The sequence below is a fragment of the Arvicanthis niloticus genome, chromosome 21 (genome assembly GCF_011762505.2).
Source record: "Arvicanthis niloticus isolate mArvNil1 chromosome 21, mArvNil1.pat.X, whole genome shotgun sequence".
Taxonomy (NCBI): domain Eukaryota; kingdom Metazoa; phylum Chordata; class Mammalia; order Rodentia; family Muridae; genus Arvicanthis; species Arvicanthis niloticus.
The window spans coordinates 46,490,735-46,513,438 of NC_047678.1; the positions used below are offsets into that span (position 1 = coordinate 46,490,735).

Here is a 22,704-nt window from a genome sequence, read left to right on the forward strand (position 1 = left end):
GAAGTTGGACTATGTGCTTTAAATACATAGTTGCAAAATACCCTTTCATAATCACAGCCTTGTACAGGAGGAGGGCCTGCTTCTGCATTCTCCTCCCCTATTCTGCGTGTTGTATGTGTGTGGACACATGTGTGTAGGGTAGGCATGCATATGTACACACATGTATGAAGACTGCAGTTCAAGGGGTGCTGTCTTCCTCGGTTGCTCTCCACCTTGCTTTGCAAGACTGTCTCTCACTAAACCAGGAATTTGTGGAGTCAGCTAAACTGCTGGGGTCTGCCTGTCTCTGAAGCTAGAGTTTCAGTGGTCCCCCTGCCTCTGTCCAGCCCTGCTCCAGTGCTGAGATTATACATGTGTGCTGCTGCATCTGGCTTTTACATGGGTGCTGGGGGCTTAATGTGTATTCGACAGGCACTGAGCTATCTCCCCAGCCCCACAAGGGAGCTGTAAATCATGTTATCTTTTCAGTAGAGCAGGTAAAGCATCACCTGTCTGCAATTTAGAATGCCTCAGTTGCTAAGGGCACTGTCCATGCACTTGTTTAGTCTCCCCTCCCCCTCTCCCTCTCCCCCCTCCCCCTCTCCCTCTCCCACTCCCCCTCCTTATCCCCTTCCCCTCCTCCCTCTCTCTCCTCCTCCCTCCCCCTCCCCCTTCCCCTCCCCCTCTCCCTTTCCCCTTCCCCTATCTTTTCCTGTGTGTGTGTGTGTGCGCACATGCTTATGCTCCTGTAGGAGAGGGATTAAAGTGGAAGATAGTATGTAACAAATGTTGACATTAAGAATCTCTGATGGCAATTTACAAGTGGACCTTCTCTTCTTATTGCTTTTTTATAGCATTTTCACGATAGAAATTATCTGTGTAATAAAAGCCTGTCCAAATGCGCGCAGCTCTGAAATGTTTCTACAGAACACAGTGCTTTACATACTGACCGTGCTGGTGTAGAAGAAGCTACTTTGTAAGCCGCAAAGCCACCAGAACCCCCAAAAGAATGGCCTTGAGTAGCCTCACAGGCCACCACAGAAAAAGTATAAAAGCACGTATCATTTGAAATGCTTTGTAGTTCTGAAAAAGATGGATATGAATGTATCATATAATCCAGCAACTCAACATGTGGGTATGTACTGCAAAGAGTTAAAAACTCTGTCCCATAAAATCTCTGTCCCATAAATAATGAATATCGATAGTGCCAGCACCGTTAACAACACTAAACAGTAGGGACAACCTTGCTGCCTATTAACTAGTGGATGTCAGACAGCACGAGGCAATCTAGACACTGAAGTACTGATGTAGCCCCAGGAAGGAACAAGCTACCATATGGGTTATGACAGGAGTGAATTTCAAAACGCTGAGGGAGGGCAGATGCAGAAGGACCCTGATGGCCAGAGGTTTCCTGAAAGAAAATGTGGATACACAAAGGAAGCCATGGCTGCGAAAGCATGAGTGGACATGGGAAAGATCCAGAAATGTTAAAGGAGGAAGTTATGGGTGATGACCTGAAAACATTGCACATGTATTAAAAAAAACACCAGCGTGGGGCTGGAGAGATGGCTCAGAGGTTAAACGTACTAACTGCTCTTCCAGAGGTCCTGAGTTCAATTCCCAGCAACTACATGGTGGCTCACAACCATCTGTAACGGGATCCGATGCCCTCTTCTGATGTGTGTCTGAAGACAGCAACAGTGTACTCACATACATAAAATAAATAAATCTTAAAAAAAAAAAAAAAGAATAACAACAACAAAAACCAACCACTCAGCATGCAGTTAATGTGGGGGAACTTTATGTGTGTTTATACCTAAATAATGATGTTTTTAAGGCTCTAAGAATACATCCTTTCAAATGAATCAATGAAATGATGAAGCTGAATGACGGAGTGTTTACTCTGTGCTTACAGGTCCCTTACACTGCAATAGTTACAGTCATCGTAGCAGTAATATAAAAAAAATAAACTTTTCTAAAAGTTGTTAGATTCACATTCAACTGCTGAAATCTTCCCACTTTTTTTTTCTTTCCAGTTGTCTACTCAATCCTTTCATATTAACATTTGGTAAATTTTAGCGTGTTTCCACTTTCTTAATTTGTGGATTATAGAAACTGATAATGTGTGAAACTGAGCCCCTTCTCTGCGACTGAAGTCTGGCAGAGGCACAGTTCTAGGCGGGGCCTGGGAAATGCAGAGCAATCCAGCCAGGCCAGAGTTCCCAGAGACTTTGCATATTCAGTCAGAATCTAGTCACATTTATCCAGGTGGTATAGCTAACCTAGCATCCTGCTGAATCCCAGGGAGCCTGTTTCCATAGCAACCTTTAATGATGGCTGCCTCTTCCATTCCCTCAGCAATACCTGGCTTTGCCCAGGCTGCTTCTGTAGAGACACCCTGCCACATTTCCCGAGTTACAGATGTTCTTGTATCTTTTATCAGTTACTAGTGATCGCTTATCAGTGTTTAGTTGGATATGACACAGCGTGTTGAGTCCCCAGGACTCAGTCTTCCTCCTTCCTTTGGCTCTTTTGACCAGTAAGTGTTGGCAGGGAGCACTCTGCCATCCTTGGTGAGTGTTATACGTGGAACATGCAAGATACTTGTTCACTAAACAGAAGTGATGTGAGCAGACATCACTTCCTACTTGGCAACCAGTTTACCTACTGAGCTCTCTCTCAAACCCACTAAAAATAATGCCTTAAAATTATTGAAATTTTAAAATTATTGAAACTTTAAATTATTGGAACTTGAAAATTATGAAATGCCATAAAAGGCATTTCAGAAGAAATCAATTATATTGATAAAAGGCTCTAATTATAGAGCTGTTGGTAGTCTTCAGTCTTATTTTAAAGGCATCTGGATAGCCTCTACAGTTCCATCTTGATCAAAATGCCTGTGAGTTAATTTTTCTATTGCACATGAGAGATAAAAATTAGTAAATCTGCAGAGACCCACAGTCAAACATTGGATGGAGCCCAGGGAGTCTTGTGGAAGAGTTGGGGAAAAGCTTGAGGGACCTGGAGGGGACAGGGACTCCACAGGAAGACCAACAGAGCCAACTAGCCTGGACCCCTGGGAGCTCTCAGAGACTGAGGCACCAACCAAAGAGCTAACCTGGACCCCTGGGAGCTCTCAGAGACTGAGGCACCAACCAAAGAGCTAACCTGGACCCCTGGGAGCTCTCAGAGACTGAGGCACCAACCAAAGAGCTAACCTGGACCCCTGGGAGCTCTCAGAGACTGAGGCACCAACCAAAGAGCTAACCTGGACCCCTGGGACCTCTCAGAGACTGAGGCACCAACCAAAGAGCTAACCTGGACCCCTGGGACCTCTCAGAGACTGAGGCACCAACCAAAGAGCTAACCTGGACCCCTGGGACCTCTCAGAGACTGCGGCACCCAAGGCCCCAGCACATACACAGCAGACGTGCAGCCTGGTCTTCCTGTGGTCCTGAACATCTGGAGTGGGGCTATCCCTACAGCTTTTGCCTATCTGAAATCTATTCCTCTAACTGGGCTGCCTTGTCTGGCCTCAGAGGGAGAGGATACACCTGGCCCTTCAGAAGCTTGATGTGCCCAGGGGGACCCACCCTCTCAGAGGACGTGGGGAAGAACTGTGGGGGCAAGGAACCAGGAGGAGGCGGGCAGTGATTGAGATGTAAAGTGAATAAACAAACAAATAAATAAATGGAAAAATTGGTAAATCATTTATATTATTTATAGTTATAATTGTCTGTGTATTTTAATGTCCTCTATTCTTTCTGGCTTAAAGAGTAGAAGCGTAGAGACAACAACCTATTTCTAGCTCCACAAGAGGCTTGGATATTCAGGCCAAGCCTCCTACAGGTACATGTCCTCCACGTGGTCCACCCCACCCAGAAGGCAACACGTCACTGCATATATGAAGAGCGACAAATGGAGAACAACATGATACTGTACATATGGAGGGCTACATGACACTGCACATATGGAGAACAACATGACACTGCACATATGGAAAGCAACACACCACTGCATATATGGAGAACAACATGACACTGCACCTATGGAGAGTGACATGACACTGCACATATGGAGAACATGACACTGCACATATGGAGAGTGACACACCACTGCACATATAGAGAACATGACACTGCACATGTGGAGAACAACATGCCACTGCACATACCCAGCCCATTCAAGACACCAGTGGGAAAAGAACGCTTAACACCAAGGATTGCAGTTTGCCCTAAGAATTAAGTTCTACCACCTGTTTCCTTCTTCATCAAACCAAAGCCATGAAAAGGAGGAGTCTGCAATGAAGTGATACATTCGCACTCCGAGATGCTTGTTAAAGAGGAAGCCTCCAGATAGAGCAGCCTTTTCTGTGGCAGAATCCGTGAACTAAGACCCCTTTCCAAATCACCAGGATCTGGAAGCTCCTCTCTACACTAGAGTCCCACTAAAGACAAATCCTGTTGTTAGCCACAGGCATGGGTTGTAAACCAATTACCTCTGTTTTGGTGCCTGTGTGGTCATCTAACATTCCTGTCCTGGGTGACCTGGGAGGATTTTTAAATGACTCTAATCATTATTAAAACATGTTTGTGCTGACTGGTTTGGCCTCGGTGTTTTAAATTCAGTTGGGTATGTGCAGTTGTGTGCGGTTGTGTGTGGTTGTGTGTGGTTGTGTGCAGTTGTGTGTGGTTATACGCTTTTCCCCAGGTCCTACCTCGAACAAAGACATAAGCACTGTACTGTTCGTAATACTCTCCCATTCGCACTCGGATTGTGTAGAGGCCTTCATCTTCTTTGTTGAGGTGAGAGAACGTGAGTGTTGCCCGGTCTCCACTCCAGTGCGGCTGCACCCATTTTGATGGAGAGACAGGTGCTCCTAGAAACGTAAAAAAGAGAAGCAGATTCATTGATTTTTCCCTACCCCACCCCCTCCCTCTCTCCTGTCTTCATTGAAAGTTATTTAACTCTCAGAACTCTCTAGATCTTTAAGCCACTCTAGTGTGTTTAACGTTAGGGAGAATATTAAATAGAAGTGAGGGGCTCCGGGACAGATGTGTAATTTGTAACATCTGACAAAATTAAACCATAAAGCTCTTTGTTCAAAGAAGTTCAAAGTGTTGAGTTTTGCCTCTGTGCTGGCAGATTTATGTCAACCTGACACAGGCTATAGTTCTCTGAAAGGAGGGAAGCTCAACTGAGAAAATGCCTCCACAAGATCTGGCTGTAAGGCATTTTCTTAATTCGTGATTGATGTGACAGGGCCCTGCTCACTGTGGGTGGGGCCACCCCAGGCAGGTGGTCCTGGGTTCTCTTAAGAAAGCAGGCTGAGCAAGCCAGAACAAGCCATTAGTGGCACCCTCCATGGCCTCTGCTTCAGCTCCTGCCTACAGGTGGTTCCTGCCCTGTGTGAGCTGCTGGTCTTGCTTCCCTCAGTGATAGACTGTGATGTGAAAATGTAAGCCACATAAATCTCTCTTCCCGTGATGTTTCACCACAGCAAGAGTGACCCTGACTAAACCTCTTTTCATTTTAAAATATCTTGTTACTTATAATAGAGTTCATACAGACTACAAAAATTTTTTTGGTACCATAACTTATATGCAACAGATAAATATAAATTTCAATATTCTAGAATTGGTGAGTGCCAAGGAAGAATTTTTCTAAAAGAGCTGTAGAAATCATTTTTTTGTATTGTGTGAATTTAATTTTAAATTTAAATTTATACAATTGTGTTTTAATGTTTATTCTGGTATGTGCCTTAACTTTTAGAAGTCATGATCCATATACAGTCCAAAACACCTGCTTATACATCTCATCAATGTGTTTTCAGCTATAAGAAAAAATTAATTCCACAGCTGTTCCTTTTGTTAATAATTGGCCCACTCAGACTCTTCTATGAAATGCATGTTCTTTCCACTGAGTGCTGTCTCTAAACTTCATTTTTAATACTCAGAGACAAAGGTTCCAGACTCTCAAGAAGACTGATGTCCTCAAACACTTTGTTGGAATGTCCACAAGGCCACCACGGTAAGTGACATGTCACTGACAAGCTTGCTGTCTGCCTGTCAGTCCTGTCCCTGTGCTAGAACAGTCTCTGCCCCAAGCCCACAGAGATGGTCTCTGTGGTAGGTGGGTGCCAATGACAGATGTTAGCCTACACACTGAGTGAATGAAACAAAAGGCAGAGTCCAATAACTTCATACACACAAATATATACATACATGCATAACATACATACATACATATACACACACATACACGCATACACACAGTTGATAGATGGAAGGAACAATGTTCCAGCCCTCCACACTTTATTCTTTCTTACATAGCTTATATATCCTAGCAAAATCTTTCAAGCAGCGTAAAATTACAACATGATTACGTTTTAGTTTTCTTCTAGTAAATAATTATGAAAAAGGTGTGCTCCCCGATACCTTTACAAGAAATAACATGACGTAGTACAAGTAAAGAAACAAATTATTCCAAAAAATCCACACACATCTGTAACTAAGCAACTTGTTATAATTTAACAAAGTATAAGCAAGCAAGGTAGTTTTCTCGGACAGTTTCTCTTAGTGGCAAGCAGCAATTTGCAGTTACAAAGAAAGAATGGATTATTTTATTAGTTATCTTTAAAGGTAATCTTATAAGAATCTTCTAAACTTTTATATAAAAACTATCATAAACCCTGAGAATGCATATCTACTCATCAGCAATTCTTATTAAATCATATCAGGAAGTTGAGGGCAAAAATGGCTATAAGAAATTGCCCGTCCAGCCTCAGTGAGAGTCATGTCAGCCAGTGCTGTCATTGTTCTTGTTCCCTGACTACAAAGGGTCCCTTGCTTAACTAATAAGAGTGTACCTTTCTGAACTTCAGATTGTTCCCTAAGATGTTTTACATCAGACCCAGCAGTAAAAACACCTCAACATAGCTTCACTAATAATATTATTTTTCCAAATGTTTTCTAAGGGCGGTGGTCATTGCTGACAATCTGCATCTCTAAGTTCTTCTCTAGGGTGGTGATTGAATCATGAATCTGGTCCAGCAGCAAGGCCTGGAAGAGATCAAGCACTATTATTGTGAGTGCTAGAGATACTGCCCAGTGAGGGACTGGAAACCCCCTTAAAGTTTTCATATCATTCTTAGATTAAGAGGGATGTGAGGGCAGCAAGCAGAGCAGAACTCCGTAACAGCAGGAAGTCTTCAGGACACGTGGTCCTTGGAGCCATCCCACACTGAGGGTCACTCACATGGCTGGGTTAACAGGTGGGCCACATTCCATGAGTTCTAAAGCAATTGGTCATTCCTCCTGCATGGCCCTCGGCAAATGGAGAAGTTTCCTCCTACTGTGGGTCCCCATACTGCTTCTCTGCCGAATCTGTCCTGTCCTCTGGGGTCCAATCACTAGAACCACTGTCTTGCTAATTCCAATCTAGGTCAGGTCATAGTCCCAACCACCATGTTGGAACCCTAGGGCCCCAAGACTATCTCAGATGTTCACATGTACACTTGATGGCTAAGCCTTTAGCTCAGTAGGCATGTTGCCCACAGCCCATCACTAGCCTGAGCCTGTATTGTCTGGTTGTCCAGTTGGCGTGTCTTCTCTGCTATGTTCATGCTCTCTAGTTCCATGGGATTTCACATATAAAATGTAAGTTCATAGATAAAATGAGGGGCTTGAGAGATGGCTCACTAGCTGCTTTGACTGAGGACTTGGCTTCAATTCCAAGCACCCACATGGTGGCTCACAACCATCTATAACTCCAGTACCTGAAGAAACTTAATGGCGTCCTCTGTCAGTGCATACACTGTGTGCACAGATCTACATCCAGGTAAAACACCCATACACATAGTTAAATTTTTTAAAAAGGATAAAATGATATGAATGTCAAGCCAGTGGCTACATAGCATTTAACCCAGCTCAGCTGGTCTTCTAGAGCAGTCCAGTGTGCTGGCATTGTTTACAGTCCCCAAGAGTCAGTCCCAGCAAAAGCAAAACAAACAAGCATTGTAATATTTATCTGTTTTGTATTCATTTTTATACTAGCTTACATATTTCATATGAAGAATATATTTACTATAAACTTTTAAAATATATACACACTATCACATTAAACATTACCAATGTCTTAATTGCTTCTAAAATTTTACTCTGCTAATTAATAATATTAGTACTTAATTATTTAATGAGACTATATGTTTTTAAAGTTTTACACAACTCTTAGAAATGATATCTATAAGTAAAAATGCATTATCTAATAACCTAGCTTATAAAGTAAATATATAGGCTTTTGGCAATTTATTACATATATTACTTGGTGACAAGGAAATCTTACCTTCAAAATTATATTTTAGCTGGGTATGGTGGTATACACCTTTAACCCCAGCACTGAGGAGGCAAAGTCTGTCAAATCTCTGTGAGTTTGAAGCCAGACTGGTCTACATGGTGAATTCCAGAACAGTCAGGGCTACACAGTGAGACCCTGTCTCGGGGATTAAACAAAATAACAACTATGTGTGCGTGTTACATATATGTGTGTATATATGGTACATATGTGTATATATATGGTACACACATATATACATGGTGTCTTCATTTTGAAATGTATGCTTAAAAATTTAGTATAGCCGTGTGTTGTCTTTAGCTTGTAGATTCTGTTGGCCCTGAAAAGCAGATCTGCAACTGGCCCACATGCAAGAACTCAGTCCAAAGACTCACCATTTCTATACCACTGGACCTCTGGCTGGAACTGTTTAATTTCAGGAGTAATGACCACACGACAGCCCAGACTCATGGTCTCTCCTTCTCTCCCAAAAGACACATCAAACTTGTCATCGAAGTGGATCTCAAACTTGGATGCATAACCGTAAGGGGTCACAGCAACTGAGTACAACAGAAATAGATACCAGTAGTATATTCTCTTTCTCTTTGAAGACATACAGTATTATAATAAGCTTAGGCAGAAAGCAGCTGAGATTTAAAAAAAAAAAAAAAAAAAAAGACCAAATTATTTATGTGGGCAAAAATCAAGTTCTATTTAGGAAATATATAGAACATATGCCTATCTCATTTGCATATAATCCCTAACTAAATGATCATATAAGATAAATGTTTATATTTATTATTAGAAGAAACACAGTTTAGATGGCCACATGTAATGTCTCAGCTATAAATTAAAACCATATTTAGCCTAGAAATTTTAACTATAGTATAGGAGCTTAAATTTTGAGGTGAATTCTACTGCTTAAGTAGTGGGGACAGTGAGACGTTTTGACCCCAGGGTGTTAGAGCTGACTTCCCACAAATACCAACACAGTCTTTGATGGTCAAGTGCAATTCCAGATACAGAGAAGTTAGAGATTGTACACATTTCCACTTGGGTTTGGGATCTTAGGACTGATATAGAACTTTCTTGTAACTCTCCTCTCTCCCTCAAGGCAGCTCTGGAGCCAGCCTAGCCTCTGAAGCCTGTGCAGGATAGGATCCAGTCAAATCTATCAGATTTCATTGGAATATTATCACATAGAAATTAGATAGATGGCAGATGTTCTTCAAAGAGAAGCTCTTTCCCTGTTGACTAGTGGTTGCCTGGTAACACACAAGTTGGAGGTAGTACAATATGTTTGTTGAAAATCAAAGTTCTGGAAAGTTCTGTGGGTGAATGTGGGCAGTCATCTAGCCATACCCTGAGTCCCACACAAAAGTTTCTCTGTGGAGAAGAACAGCATGGTACTTAGCTGACAGGATTATTGTGAGCTTAACTGAATCGATAGCTATTAAATACTTAGAATACCTGACAAAACTGAACTTAATGAAGGACAGGTTGTGGTTTCAATATAATATTTCAAGGCCTTGGGAAAAAAGACAAGACATAACAAGAAAGGACTCTGGAGCTAGACTTTGACAGTTATGAGCTGTGAAGTCATGGCATTGGCTGTCTACTGCCATGAGTCTAGAATCCCCAGCTCAAAGGAGAAAGACTAATGACTCTGTTACTAGGTTGTTGCAACTATGTACCCATGTAAAGTGCCTGGCACATTAAGTAACCTGTCTATATGTAGCAATTTCTTCCCTAACCCAGGAGAGTTGATGATGATCTTTAGATATTTGCTCAACCTATAAATATTTTTAAGAATAATCTTTGGGAAATTATACTACTTTGAACTTTTAGTATTTTTTCCTATTGATGTTTCATAATATTTTTCATAGATCATAAAAAATGAAGTGACTTTCTGAAAAGCACATGACTAATTAATAGTATTGTTTTGTTTTCAACCAACACATGGTATTGCCTGGTAACTCTGTGTTACTAGACAACCACTAGCCAATGGGAGAATAGCTTCTCTTTGAAGAACATCTGCCCTCTGTCTAATTTCTATGTGATAATATTCCAATGAAATCTGATAGATTTGACTGGGATTGCACTTGACCATCAAAGACTGTGTTGATATTCAGTGGGAAGTCAGCTCTAACACCCTGGGGACAAAGCATCCCACTGTCACTCCCACAGGCCTGTGTCACATGTGCTTTCCCACATGGCATACTGCAAATACAAATTTACCAACTTTATAAGGTTTCAAGTACTTTACAATGAATTGATGTAAATAGAAAACACCTGCCCACATTAGAAAACAGAAATGTGTGTCAACCATTAAAACAAAACCAAGAGCAGAAAGCTTTGTCTGTGAAGTTGACAAGCATATTCCAAGCACCCAGCACATGTGGGCACTAAACACACATTCTTCGAATTTATTACTATAGTCCCTCTTGGTTCTGATAGAAACACATGTACAGGAGGTGATCTGATGCACAAGAGGCAATCAGAAGAGGCTCTGGAAGAAAGAGTCAAGCTGGGCTTTCAGACCTGGCTTGACAGTGAAGACAAAGGGAGAAATCTGGCCATGGGAATGCACACAGTAGGGTCAGAGGATTGGGGAATGATAAATCACACCAATCACAGGAACTTTGGGATCTTTGTCATGGTTTCAGAGTTACTGATGTGATGAGGAAAGATCACTTCCATCCCTTATCCCTCCCTCCCCGGGATTGAGACCAGGGGTTATAACTTTGGAGTTAGGAACCATCCATGAAGTCAGTCAACAGGCTGTCTACCTACAGCAAACCAAGTCAGGAAAGCAGAAAACCCAGTCAGGAGAAGGTAGTAGTGAATATTTTCGAAACCACTTGAGGTGAGAATTTTGGTTTCTTTAAAAACCCAGTTATGTTATGGTTTTGTTTTAATCCCAGGTGTGGAATATAGGGCTGCTTGAATTGTCTACAGCTGTTTTGTCTCCTGCTCTGGCAGGGGCATGATTCTACCAGCTGAAGATGATTTGGGATTCTGGGGACATTTTAGAGGGTATAAAAAAGTCAGAGCCTAGAAAGGCTGCTGCTGCTAGTGGTGGTGGTGGAGGTGGTGGTGATAGTGGTGGTGAAGGTGGTGGTGATGGAGGTGGTGGTGGTGATGGTGGTGGTGGTGGAGGTGGTGATGGAGGTGGTGGTGGTGATGGTGGTAGTAGTGGTGGTGGTGGTGGTGGAGGTAGTGGTGGAGGTGGTGGTGGTGGAGGTGGTGGTGGTGGTGGTGGTGGTGGTGGTGGAGGTGGTGGTGGTGATGGTGGTGGTGGTGGTGGAGGTGGTGGTGGTGGTGGTGGTGGTGGTGGTGGTGGAGGTGGTGGTTGTTGTGGTAGTGATGGTGGTGGTGGTGGTGGAAGTGGTGGTGGAGGTGGTGGTGGAGGTGGTGGTGGTGATGGTGGTGGTGGTGGTGGAAGTGGTGGTGGAGGTGGTAGTAGAGATGGTGGTTGTGGTGGTAGTGATGGTGGTGGTGATGGTGGTAGTGGTGGTTTGAGATATCCTGAGAAGGAAGATTGAACTTGCTCCAAGGAACTTGATGCCCCTAATCAGCAGGAAGTAGTCTAAAGAGGTCTATGCCCTCTTTCCCCTCTAACCTTCTTTCTCGTCTACTTAGTGTTGGGGTTGGAAGGGATCAGAGTAGAGAAGGGTAGTAGGTATAGGAACCCAATAAAGAAGCAAAAAGGATGGTTACCTACACTCAGTGTTCATTATTTATAAATATGGGCTTGACTGTCTGAGCATATGATCAGTTTAACGAATATAAACAGGCCACTTTTAAAATATAAAGAACAAATCAATTAACCTTGGAAACAGAATAGAAACCAAAGAATTTAAAATCAGTAAACTATTTAAAATCACTAACCATGAGTGGGTGATGGGTTTTATATCCAACTTGGCATGTACTAATACATAAGTATTGTGAATTTATATCACCATTTGAAAAATCATGTTGCTTCCTTAAACTCAAGGACTCAGAACATTGCCTGGACTTGAGCACTAGTGTGCTACACTTTGCAGAAAGATGGTGCTTAGTGAATGTGAGGTTAAACTTACAGCTGAGAGGCATGGAAGCCCCACCACGGAGGACAGAGTCGTCCAACTCTCCCTTATATCCTAGAGAAGACAAGAGAAGACAGGACATGTGAGCTACTTTGTGATGACCTGAATTTTTAGCATGGGCGGGAGTTTTAAATCCACTTTGAATAAAGCAAAGGCAAACCTACTCTTCACCACAACTGAGGCATATGCTGAGAGCTCGCCTTGAACATTCATCGCCGAGGCCCGGTACTGAGCCGTGTCTTCAAAGTCACACCTGAAGAAACACACAAAGATGAATGACTGTGATGGTGACTCCTTGTGACAGTTGGCTGTTTCCTCAGGGAATGCTTTGCTAACCGAGCATATCGGAAATTAATGGCTCACACGTGCCTCTTTAGGACTCTCGCTGAAGGGTCTGTCTCTGTTCCTGTGGTACATTACATAGTCCAAGTTATCTACTGATTTTCACATTGCAGTAAGGCGGGAAGAGGATATCTGGATCCAGTCTGACCCTAACCTTGGTTCATTTGAAATGCCAAAGAGTTAACAAAGTACTAAGGTTATCAATTACATCCAGTAACTGCTTTGTATGCTGAAGGAAAAAACTGTCCAGCCATGCATGGTAGTGTTGGAGCAGGTAATGACCCTGAGCGTGTGTGCTCCGTGCTGTTCTGCTCCAGGAACGAGGTATTGGTCTAGCATCAAGATGACAGGGGAGAGAAAGAAGCAACGCCTCAAGACAGTTTCCCACAGCCTCCCTGAGCCACTAGCCTGCACAAGACTGGTCTTTATACCATTCCATGTTATAGTTTCAAAGCATAAGAAACTTCATGGGTTCTACTGATGTTTGGGCTCCAATTGGAGTTCCAGCTCACAGCATAACACAAGTACTTTCTGGGTGTTCCTTTACGCTGTAGTACAGGAACAGGAAAGTCTTACAGAGATGGCTGCGGAACAACGCCCTCACAGAGGTCAGACTGAGATTCCAGTGCACTGTTTTGTATCTAATCACTCTAGTTCTGTTCTTCCTTGTTTCTTTTGTATCTAATCACTCTAGTTCTCCTTTTCTTCCTTGTTTCTGTGGGTTTCCTTAGTTTCGTTTGTGATACACTGTGTCTTGTTGAAGTGAAAAGCATTAGCGTGCAGGAAGGTAAATACAGTTGCCTTTCTCTCAAGAACTGTTTAATTTTAGAACAACCATGAGGCTCACTGCTGCTTAAATAGAAGCAGTTCCACTGCAGATCGGGGCTTGGTGAGTACCAGGGACCTCAGGGTTCTCTCTGAAGCCCAGTGTCTATCGAGACAACTCTTCTACTGGGAAGAAGACTGTAAATGCCTTGGGGGTGAGTGGTATCAGTTTTCCTTTTACAGCTCAGCACAGGCGGCTGGTCTGAACTGAAACTGTGGGTGCCTGTCTACTGTCTTCATCCACATAATCAAGTTTACATTTCAAACCATCTTAGGAAACAACATGCATTTTTTTTTTTTTTTTTTTTTTTTATAACTTGGAAATTTTAACAGAGTTTCCATTTCAAATTTTGCTTAACCCTGAGATATCCCAATGTCTGTCTCTGGCTTACCCACACAGATTGACAAGGCACACAGTGCCCCATAGTTGCTGGTGAACTGAAGGGAAGACTGTTCTCCCAGTCTATCCAGCTTCAGTGACACACATACCAATCCCTATGCCTTTTATTGGTTAAAAATAAAAGAACAGGGTGCTGTGGGTTTGGAATTCTGTAGAGATACACTGACATAGAGATGCCTACTTAAGCAATTATCTTCTTAATAGTTTCTATAGGATATGTTCATACAGATAGAGGGATAAATAAAAATGTGAGTTCAAATCTGAGATTGTGTCAGGAGGTAGTGTGTGCACCTCAGACTTAGTCATCATGCATGTTACCTAAACCACCAACCAAAGAGTATACACATGGAGGGACCCATGGCTCCAGCACTGTATGTAACAGAGGATAGCCTTGTCGGGCATCAATGGGAGGGGAGGCCCTTGGTCCTATGGAGGCTTGATGGCCCAGTGTAGGGGAATGCTAGGGTTGGTGAGGTGATCGTGGGTGGGTGGGGGAGCATCCTCATTGAAGCAGGGGGGAGGGGGAAAGGGGGGAGGTTTGCAGAGGAGGAACTGGGAAGGTGAATAATATTTGAAATGTAAATAAATAAAATATCCAATTAAAAAAAAATGATGAGCTGGGCGGTGGTGGCGCACGCCTTTAATCCCGCACTTGGGAGGCAGAGGCAGGCGGATTTCTGAGTTCGAGGACAGCCTGGTCTACAGAGTGAGTTCCAGGACAGCCAGGACTACACAAAGAAACCTTGTCTCAAAAAAACAAAAAAAAAAAAGATGAAGCTGCAATAAACATCACATGTGAGCTTTAAAATGTGAAAAAAGAAAAGAAATGTACAGGAAAGACCATTAGACAAACCTGCATGGGGACCAGAAAGAAGATAATTTTGTCTGTGGCCTGAGTGATAAGATACTTCCCTGAGTGTCTGGTGGTGATGTACATACACACTGGTGTGCTCTTGGAGTGTCTGGTGGTGACATACATACACACTGGTGTGCTCTTACTTGCTAATCTCAAGAGTATGCATTCCATATCGACTTTCAATGATGTACTTTCCCGAGTTCGCATGGACATTTATAGGCACCTGGTTCTTATACCTGAAAGGTAACAGAAACAAGATTAACAAATTAAAGAATAATTAACTGCATGATCTCTCCTCTTCTTCTTCTCTCTCTCTCTCTCTGCCTCTGTCTCTTTCTCTCTCTGTCTCTTGCCTTCAGTGTTTGTGTCTTACTCCCCCCCCAAACACACACATACACACACACACACATACACACACACACACACACACACACACACACACACACACACACACATTGTTCTTGTAACTGAAGCACAATAATTCTATCTACTGAAAAAGGAAAAAAAAAAAAGCACAAATTAACCAAGCTCAACTAAACTCACCAGGACTACAATACAACCTTTCAAGGCACTTTCTCCTCTTCATTAAAGTTTGTATGAATATGTGAACCAGTCAGAATATGTGCGCATCTCATGTACGTAACAGTAATGAAAAGCTAGTGATGAAATAGTAAATAAAGTAGTGATTCATTTATATAAACTAGGAAAACATTAAACCACCAACCAAAGAGCTTGCACAGGCTGGACCTAAGCCTCCTACACACTTGTAGCAGATGTGCAGCTTGGTCTTCATGTGGGTCCCCTAACAATTGGTGCGGGGTCTGTCTCTGACTCCATTGCCTGCCCTTGGATCCCCTTCCCCTGGGCTGGGCTGCCTTGTCTGGCCATAGTGGGAGAGGATGTACTTAGTCCTGCTGCAGTTTAGCCTGCCAGGGTGGGTCCCAGGTTCTCAACAGCCACATGGTGCCACATGAGGCTGACCTACTCAAACCTTTTATTTATTTATTTATTTATTTATTTATTTATTTATTTATTTGAAGAGAAGAGGAGGAGAACCAGCAGCAACCCATGGGCAGGCCTCCCCTTCTCTAGAAGGAGAAGGGGCAAGGCGGGAAGAGTTGAAAAAGGAGGGTTGAAATTAGAATGTAAAATGAATGAATGAATTAAAAATAAATAAATAAATAAATAAATAAATAAATAAATAAATAGTAGGGAAACAGAATGGCTCATTGACACTGTCAAAGTCAAGATGGTGATTTTCTGCAGTGGGCACATGGCTTGAAGGAGGTGTCTTGGGTGCTAAATATACTTGGGCTCCATTTGAGTGCTGGTATATACATGGATATATCTAGTCCAAAATAAACTCATTCAAACTCTTCCTTTACATATAACATACATTTCTTTGTATAAATGTTATTCAACAATAACAACAAAGTTGACTATAGTAAGACAGAATGAAATCTTTGTGTTGGGGCTTTTTGGTGTTGGCTCTCTCTGTGGGAGGAAAGCACAATATTCCTCCTACTGGCATTCTCGCATTAAGAACAATGTCACTGTATAGAAAGGCCATTATACTCCAGCGACTTGGTTTTTGTCATAGTAAGAATGACTTTTGCCTGAGGATAACCTCAGATCATGACAGAAGACTATCGACTGTCCAGTCCTGTTTGCTGCTTGCTGCCCTCAGAGAAGGTAGGCCACACAGAAGGGCTTTGTGGGACACTGACTTCCATTCTGTCAGTGGTACCTGATCTTCTCAAGACCCCACGTTCTCAACACCAGTGCTATGGTGCCACATGAGGTTTATCTACTCAAATCTAAAAAAAAAAAAAAAAACTCTTAAAAAGAAGAGAGGAAGGGCTGGAGAGATGGCTCAGAGGTTAAGGGCACTGTCTGCTCTTCTAGAAGTCCTGAGTTCAATTCCCACCAACCATATGGTGGCTCATAGCCAACTATAGTGGAACATGGTGCCCTCTTTTGACCTGCAGGTGTACATGCAGGCAGACAGCTGTATGCTGTATACATAATAAATAAATAAACCTTTAAAGAGAGAGGGGGAAGGAGAAGCAGAAGCAAAGGATCTCTTGCTTCCCTTTCAGATAAACTACCTCATGTCTCATGTGTGCAGGTAAAACTAATAATATAACTAACAATAAAATTAATAAGCACAGATGGCAAAGGATTCCCTGCTCTGTGTATATACAGCATCAGGAAATCCAGACCTCACAAACAAAAAATGAGAGGACAGTATTTAATCTCACTCCCAATGACTAGAGCATAGAGACATCAAGGAATTCATCCTGGTCATAAAGGCGGGCACAGGAGAGCTGGGATTTGAACCAGGATGCCTGGCTCCTGACTCATGTGACTCTTTCATGTTTTAGTTTTCTCTATGTGGCTGCCTTTCATTACTTTAGACTTCTGAAATGATGAACAGAAGATGGGGAGGAGGAGAGTGGTACAAAGGAAGAGAAAAATGTTGCTTTCAGTTAACTCTTTCACCCCAACTTTGTCCTCTGAAGATTCACATTTTGGATGGTTGGTCCCCGGTGTTGTAGCATTCTGAGGTAGTGAAATCTTTAGTGGGGAGGGTCTTGGATTATTGGGCACCTTGTAGTGCATCGTTAATTCCAAGCTACTAAGCTACTGTACAAGAGCAAGCCCTCTCTGTTTTCTGTATCAGTGTGTCATTTTTCCCTCTGGCAATGCTTGCTTTCTGCGATTCCACTTGCCATGGTGTGTCACTGCCAAGAAGTGCCTCATAAGAGCTTGCATGCTGTTCAAAACTGTTAAATAAATCTACCTTTGTGTAAGTAGCCTCAGGTATTCTGATATATAAATAGAAATCTAATATAATTCCTAATATAAGTCACACAGTTCGTTTTTCTTCTTTTTATGTGTACATATGAGTGATATGATATATGTGCATGCCTATGTGTGATCTGGTACATGTTCATGTAGAAACCTGAGGTTGAAATCAGCAATTTTCCTCAATTGTTTTTCCATCCTTTTCCTTGGAGCAGGGCCTCTCAATCAAACCCAGAGCTCAATGATATGGCTAGTCTAGAAACCAGCTTGCTTTGGGGAGCCCCTATCTCTGCTTTCTAAGGCTTTCCATGACCAGGCATTTATATGGGTTCTCAGGAGCTGAACCCTGGTTCTCTTGCTCGCATGGTTTGCACCATTTCCAAAGCCCCTACACATTTCTGTTGCTCTATCATTCTCATTTCCCACGTAGCTAAACTGCAACCCAGCTGTCAAGACTCATGTGAGATGCCAAGTCTTTGACCCTCCTCTTTACAAGTCTTACAAATTATGAACTGTTTTCATCTCTGGTTACTCCCTAAATATTACATTTATCCACCTTATTGTTGAGGGGCAGTAAGATAGCTCTTAGGTAAAGGCACTTGCCAACAAACCTGATGATGACTAGAATTTGATCCCCTGATAGACTCTACATGTTAGAAGGAGAGGAACCAACTCCCCCAAGTTGTTCTCTGACATCCCCACACATGCCATGACCTGTACATGCACACATGGGCATAGACATGTGTGGGAAGCCATGGTAAGGCCTTACTCTTGGCAAACACTCACCCTTGGCTCTCCTATCTACTATTCTTCTTTCTGCTTACCTTCCATGATTCACTTGTCAGTTCTCAGAACTTCAAACAAGGCCTCATAGCAACCCACCTTAGTAACCCTTCCTCCTGATCTCTAGATTTAGCCAACATCCTGCTAGATAGATGTTTTTAGAACCCCTGGTAACAGCAAGGCTTTGTAAGAATAACTTAGACCCCACAGCTGCAGCTAGTTTCCTCCACCTGCAAAGCCCTTTCCTTTCCTACCCCTCCCCATATCCTGTTTTCAGAATATATAACCTGTGTAAACAATAAAAATTTTGCCAGCTTGATCAGACTTCTTGACTTGCTGTGCCTCATGCATTTCAGTCCTCTCCACAGGGTCTAAGGGTCCCACTTGAATATCCAGCTGGCCTGGACACACATGCATACATACACACACAGTAAATGAATGCAATTTTAAAAGTTGTGGTTGGGTCTGCATCTCTCCTACTAAGTTGCTAGTCCTTTGGTGATGGGAACCGTTTGCACGTAGCATACATTTCCTCCTGTTCCCATTCCTGAGGGAGTCACGGGTGTATCACAGATGCTCAGTGTTGGTTAAATTGAATTGAATAGAATTGTTGTATGATCAAATAGTTAAATTACAGCTTCCTTTTTTCTCAATAAAGAAATCAAGTTCTGAAAAATACAGACCTCATGTGCTGTGGGTGATTTGAATGAGTGCACATGGAAAGAGTAAGTTTCCTTCAGATCTGAAATGAAGAGGATTGTTCTAGCCCGAGAGTCACAGCTGATTGACAGGTGTGCTGTACGAATTGTTCCCCGCCCAACACACTGCTGCCTTTCTGCTTCCTGAAAGCCTGGGAGTGGCTTCAGACCATAGTATTAATACAGAGGTCTCAGCAGTCGGGACATGTGGTCAGAGGCAACTATCTGCAGCTCTTAATCTCAAAGGCTTCCATTTTCATGAGCAAAGGGGTATGCTTTCCGACTAGATAGCTTTGGGTCACCTGAGACTCAGCTGAGCACCTCCTGCTCGCTTGGGTTTTGTTGTTGTTGTAGTGGTGGTGCTGGTGGTGGCTGTGGTGGTTGGGTGTTGGGTTTGGTTTGGTTTGGTTTCCACATGCTGAAGGGTTTTCAGTAGCTCTTCTCAGCCCAAGGGGGATCAATGTGACACTAAACATTGTGTCATGTGCTGCCTGACCAAATGACTGAGCGACACTCAGCTTGGCTTCGCGTCAACAATGCTGTTCACATCTCTATAAAGTTTGAGGTAAAGCGCTATTTTGCAGCTCCCACGGTTGCTCCACCGTTCCCGCCCTGAGGTACCGCTTGGCTTAGCACCTTTGCGCTCACTTCTCCAGCTAAACATTCAAGCTCTTCCCGGGTGACCACCTGGCAAAGGAAACTGGTTTAAAATACACAACACGTGTCCGTGGAATGCTGTAGGCCTCACTGTGTCCGAGAAAGGAACTCCCGCTTACAGAAGAACTCAGCCAGAAAGTGCTCGTGTTCTTCTCTGAGGGGTTTGGGTCACTTGAGACTGTCTGTCTGCCTTTAGTATTAGGTCAGAGGGGAAAGAAGGGGTTCGGCCTGCCCCTCACCCCACACTTCACACCTTGTTGTTTCTGGAAAGTGGAATTCCAAATCAGCCAGTCACCAGCCGGCTGTGGAGAGTAATCTGCACCCTGGGATTGCTTCCCAGAGGCTTACATAGTTCATAAGGACGGCATTTCCCTAACCTTCTCATGCTGTTTCTGAAGCACTAACTAATGGGGCTCTGTGTACTTCTGGAATAACACTCTCTGTCCCTTTAATGTGCTACACACATTCTATCCTTATATACAAATGTCAGCCATGCTGCAGAGCTCGTGTCGATGGTGAGGAGAGGTGGGGAGAGTTCTTTGATGCAGTGATATTCAGTGAAACAAACATGCCCTATGATCTTCTTCCTGTCACGATGCCATGCAGGTTGAGATGACCTTACACACATTAAATCTCACAGCAAATGAGAATGCTGGTGAGAATCCAACTTAAAAAAGCAGCTACCACCCACTGTATAAAACAAGTATCTGGACAGAACCCAGAGGAAGCAGGCTTCACAGGAGCTCTAACCTGGGCAGTATCTTAGGTAGGGAGAAAGCAACACCGGCCCCAAACAAGGAGTAACTGGGACCCACTAGGACCCAGGAAGTCACTCCTGGCCTGGAACACTGGTTCATTCCTGTCAGGGCCTGAACACTGAGCAGATCTTGGGCCCCAGCTCTAACTCCAGTAGCAACACCCACCCCACACAGTTCTGATACAACCAAAATAATAGGAAAGACAGGCTCCAGTCAGAAACAGGGCAGGTAGCACTAAGGAGATCCAGATGGCAAAAAGCAAGCGCAAGAACATAAACATCAGCAACTCAGGGTACTTGGCATCATTAGAACCTAGTTCTCTCACACAAGAAAGCCCTGAATTCCCCATAGTACTAGGAAAGCAAGATTCAGATTTAAAATCACTTCTGATGATGATGATAGAGGACTTTAAGAAGGACATAAATAACACTCTCAAAGAATTTGAGAAGAACACAGGTAAACAGGTAGCAGCCCTTAAGGAGGAAACACGAAAATCCCTTAAAGAATTACAAGAGAACACAACCAAACAGGTGAAGGAATTGAACAAAACCATCCAGGACATAAAAATGGAAGTAGAAACAATAAAGAAATCACAAAGGGAGACTACCCTGGAGATAGAAAACCTAGGAAAGACATCAGGAGTCATAGATGCAAGTATCACCAACAGAATACAAGAGATAGAAGAGAGAGTCTCAGGTGCAGAAGATACCATAGAAAATATCAACACAACTGTCAAAGAAAATGCAAAATGCATAAAGTTCTTAACACAAACATCCAGGAAATCCAGGACACAATGAGAAGACCAAACCTAAGAATAATAGGTATAGATGAGAGTGAAGATTCCCAACTTAAAGGGTTAATAAATATCTTCAACAAAATTATAGAAGAAAACTTCCCTAATCTAAATAACGAGATGCCCATAAACATACAAGAAGTCTATAGATTGCCAAATAGACTAGACCAAAAAAGAAATACCTCCTGTCACATAATAATCAAAACACCAAGTGCACAAAACAAAGAAAGAATATTAAATGCAGTAAGGGAAAAAGGCCAAGTAACATATAAAGGCAGACCTATCAGAATTATACCAGACTTCTCATCAGACACTATAAAAGCTAGAAGATGCTGGACAGATGTCATACTGACGCTAAGAGATCACAAATGCCAGCCCAGGCTACTATACCCAGCAAAACTCTCAATTACCATAGATGGAGAAACCAAGATATTCCACGACAAAACCAAATTTACACAATATCTTTCCACAAACCCAGCATTACAAAGGATAATAGCAGGAAAGCTCCAATACAAGGAGGGAAATTATACCTTAGAAAGAGCAAGAAAGTAATCCTCTTCCGACAAATCCAAAAGAAGATAGCCACACAAAGATAACTTCACCTCTAATAACAAAAATAACAGGAGACAACAATCACTGTTCCTTAATATCTCTTAACATCAATGGACTCAGTTCCCCAATTAAAAGACATAGGCTAATTGACAGGATACATAAACAGGACCCAGCATTTTGCTGCATACAGGAAACCCACCTCAGTGACAAAGACAGACTTTACCTTAGAGTGAAAGGCTGGAAAACAATTTTTCAAGCAAATGGTCCTAAGAAACAAGCTGGAGTAGCCACTCTGAAATATCCAGCCCAAGAACACAAAGGGAGGGACTCATGGCTCCACCTGTATAGGCAGTGAGGGTGGTCTTGCCAGGCATCAGTGGAAGTGGATGGCCTTGGTGCCTGAAAATTTGGATTCCCTAGTGTTGGGGAATTTCGAGAGCAGGGAGGCAGGAATGGGAGGATGGTGGGAGCACACCCTCACAGTAATTGGAGGAGGGGGAATGGGGTAAGGGGTTAGGCATCAGTGGAAGTGGATAGCCTTGGTGCCTGGAAGTTTGGATTCCCTAGTTTTGGGAAATTCAAGAGCAGGGAGGCGTGAATGGGAGGATGGTGGGAGCACACCCTCATAGAAATTCCCAGAATTATATGGATTAGACATGACAGAGGCAGGCTGCCAGAAGACTACATTCCAGAATTCAAACAAACAATTATCTTGATACTAAAATTTGTTTTGGGAATTGTATATTGCAGAATACACAGCCTTGGTGTATCTACTCATCAAACAAACTGAACAGACCTACTCGAACCTCTGATGTTCTGGAATTGCAGCTGGAT

At 42.8% G+C, this 22,704-nt stretch overlaps 1 protein-coding gene across 2 annotated transcripts in view; it reads right to left on the reverse strand.

Moving 5' to 3' along the window:
- Myom1 (myomesin 1) overlaps positions 1-22,704 on the reverse strand; it is a 127,149-nt gene that overhangs the window by 78,730 nt on the left and 25,715 nt on the right. For both annotated transcript variants that reach the window (XM_034484557.2, XM_034484556.2), the window contains exons 6-10: positions 14,965-15,057; positions 12,563-12,651; positions 12,393-12,452; positions 8,706-8,870; positions 4,697-4,858 (exon numbers count right to left, since the gene is read on the reverse strand). In XM_034484557.2, coding sequence (XP_034340448.1) covers positions 4,697-4,858; positions 8,706-8,870; positions 12,393-12,452; positions 12,563-12,651; positions 14,965-15,057 — 569 coding nt within the window. The remainder of the gene's footprint in view (positions 1-4,696; positions 4,859-8,705; positions 8,871-12,392; positions 12,453-12,562; positions 12,652-14,964; positions 15,058-22,704) is intronic.